This window comes from Zalophus californianus, chromosome X (genome assembly GCF_009762305.2).
Source record: "Zalophus californianus isolate mZalCal1 chromosome X, mZalCal1.pri.v2, whole genome shotgun sequence".
In the NCBI taxonomy this organism is placed as follows: domain Eukaryota; kingdom Metazoa; phylum Chordata; class Mammalia; order Carnivora; family Otariidae; genus Zalophus; species Zalophus californianus.
The window spans coordinates 8,687,481-8,689,567 of NC_045612.1; the positions used below are offsets into that span (position 1 = coordinate 8,687,481).

General features: G+C 48.6%; 1 protein-coding gene across 1 annotated transcript; it reads left to right on the forward strand.

Annotated features, from left to right (window-relative positions):
• Nucleotides 1–429: 429 nt before the first annotated feature.
• Nucleotides 430–1,802, forward strand: LOC113922045 (prohibitin-2). Its single transcript, XM_027593771.2, has one exon. It carries the CDS (start codon nt 579–581, stop codon nt 1,476–1,478), a length of 900 nt encoding a protein of 299 aa, XP_027449572.1. The 5' UTR covers nt 430–578; the 3' UTR covers nt 1,479–1,802.
• Nucleotides 1,803–2,087: the final 285 nt, after the last annotated feature.

A 2,087-nucleotide genomic window follows, 5' to 3' on the forward strand; every position in this document is an offset into this window, starting at 1 on the left:
TTCCGGAACTTAGGCCAGGCCCCAACACACTGTCTCACAAATACAAACATGAGTCTATCAACACACAATGCAGATTATTCTCAAATAATCCACAAGGTTTCAAAAGACATCAACCTCATTAATCAACATCTCTTTTGAGCTGCCTATTTTATTTCTTAAATTTCTTCATCTGAGGCTCCTTGAAAGCAGAGCAGCCATAAGACTTACAAGCCCAATTTCCTTACTACCTACAAGGCTATTCGGACTGTCTACTTCATATTGAATAGGTTGTGGTAGTTTGCATTTTTTGAGGAATTGGTTTATTTCATCTAAGTGGTGAAATTTATGTGTGTAGACTTGTTCATACTCAACAGAAAATCCTTTAAAGTTAATATGAAAGAATATTTATGAGAAACACCAAGAAATTGTTTAAAAAATAATAGCAGGGTTTAGAAGGGAGCGCACTTCCGGTGCCCTTTCTCCCGCGAGCACCGCGGGCCCCGGACCCTCGTGTGAAGGGTGCGATCTCAACTGGAGTGGGGTTGAGGTGGGCCGGCACCCGCTTCTGACCACTGGTGCCGCCTGCCTCAGGATCGGACATGGCCCAGAACTTGAAGGACTTAGCGGGACGGCTGCCCTCCGGGCCCCGGGGCATGGGCACGGCGCTGAAGCTGCTGCTGGGGGCCGGCGCCGTGGCGTACGGCGTTCGCGAATCCGTGTTCACCGTGGAAGGCGGGCACAGAGCCATTTTCTTTAATCGGATCGGTGGCGTGCAGCAGGACACCATACTGGCCGAAGGCCTTCACTTCAGGATCCCCTGGTTCCAGTACCCCATCATCTATGACATTCGGGCCAGACCCCGAAAAATTTCCTCCCCCACAGGCTCCAAAGACCTGCAGATGGTGAACATCTCCCTGCGAGTGCTGTCTCGACCCAATGCCATGGAGCTTCCCAGCATGTATCAGCGCCTAGGGCTAGACTACGAGGAGCGAGTGCTGCCGTCCATTGTCAACGAGGTGCTGAAGAGTGTGGTGGCCAAGTTCAATGCCTCACAGCTGATCACCCAGCGGGCCCAGGTATCCTTGTTGATCCGGCGGGAGCTGACAGAGAGGGCCAAGGACTTCAGCCTCATTCTGGATGATGTGGCCATCACAGAGCTCAGCTTTAGCCGAGAATACACAGCTGCTGTGGAAGCCAAACAAGTGGCTCAGCAGGAGGCCCAGCGAGCCCAGTTTTTGGTGGAAAAAGCAAAGCAGGAACAGCGGCAGAAGATTGTGCAGGCCGAGGGTGAGGCTGAGGCCGCCAAAATGCTTGGAGAAGCCCTGAGCAAGAACCCTGGCTATATCAAACTGCGCAAGATCCGGGCAGCCCAGAACATCTCCAAGACGATTGCCACATCACAGAACCGTATCTATCTCACTGCTGACAACCTCGTCCTGAACCTACAGGATGAAAGTTTCACCCGGGGCAGTGACAGCCTCATCAAGGGTAAGAAATGAGCCTGGTGACCGGGAACTCCACTCCCAGAGAAGAAGTGGATCTGTTCCTCCCCTGGTGTTTGAGGAGCCAGCGGGTCCAGCGCACCCCCATCCCACCCCCAGTATCATGTGATGGTCCTTCCCTTATTTGTCCTCCCAACCCTTCTTGGATGAACAAAGCCTGACAAGTTTTCTGGGGAATTGATTTTGCTCCTCCCTGTGTCGGCCAGAGGTGTTGGGACAGTGTGATTTCGGAGTGATTGCCTACAGTGTTGGTTCCTCCCTTCAGGTCGGGAGGCGAGAACCACCATCCCAGGAATTCTCAATAAATTTTTATTACTTAAACTTAAAAAAAAAAAAAAAAAAAAAATAATAATAGCAAGGGAATTAACATTTACAGGAATTAAAATACACTATAAAGCAATTTTAATCAAGATTGTGACATTGGCGCAGGAATTAACAGATAACTTAGTGAAACCGAGTTGCACTCTCAGGAAGAATTTTGAATATACATGGGAAATATATTACGAAAGTGCTTTAGTTTAAACCTCAACTTTACTACTTCTTAAGGCTATAATCGTGAAAAAATATTTGTTATGTTATATCTCCTTGAATCATTTGCAACATTAT

Coding starts and splice junctions, on each gene's coding strand:
- LOC113922045 (XM_027593771.2), top strand. CDS start 579: ATGGCCCAGAACTTGAAGGACTTAGCGGGACGGCTGCCCTCCGGGCCC.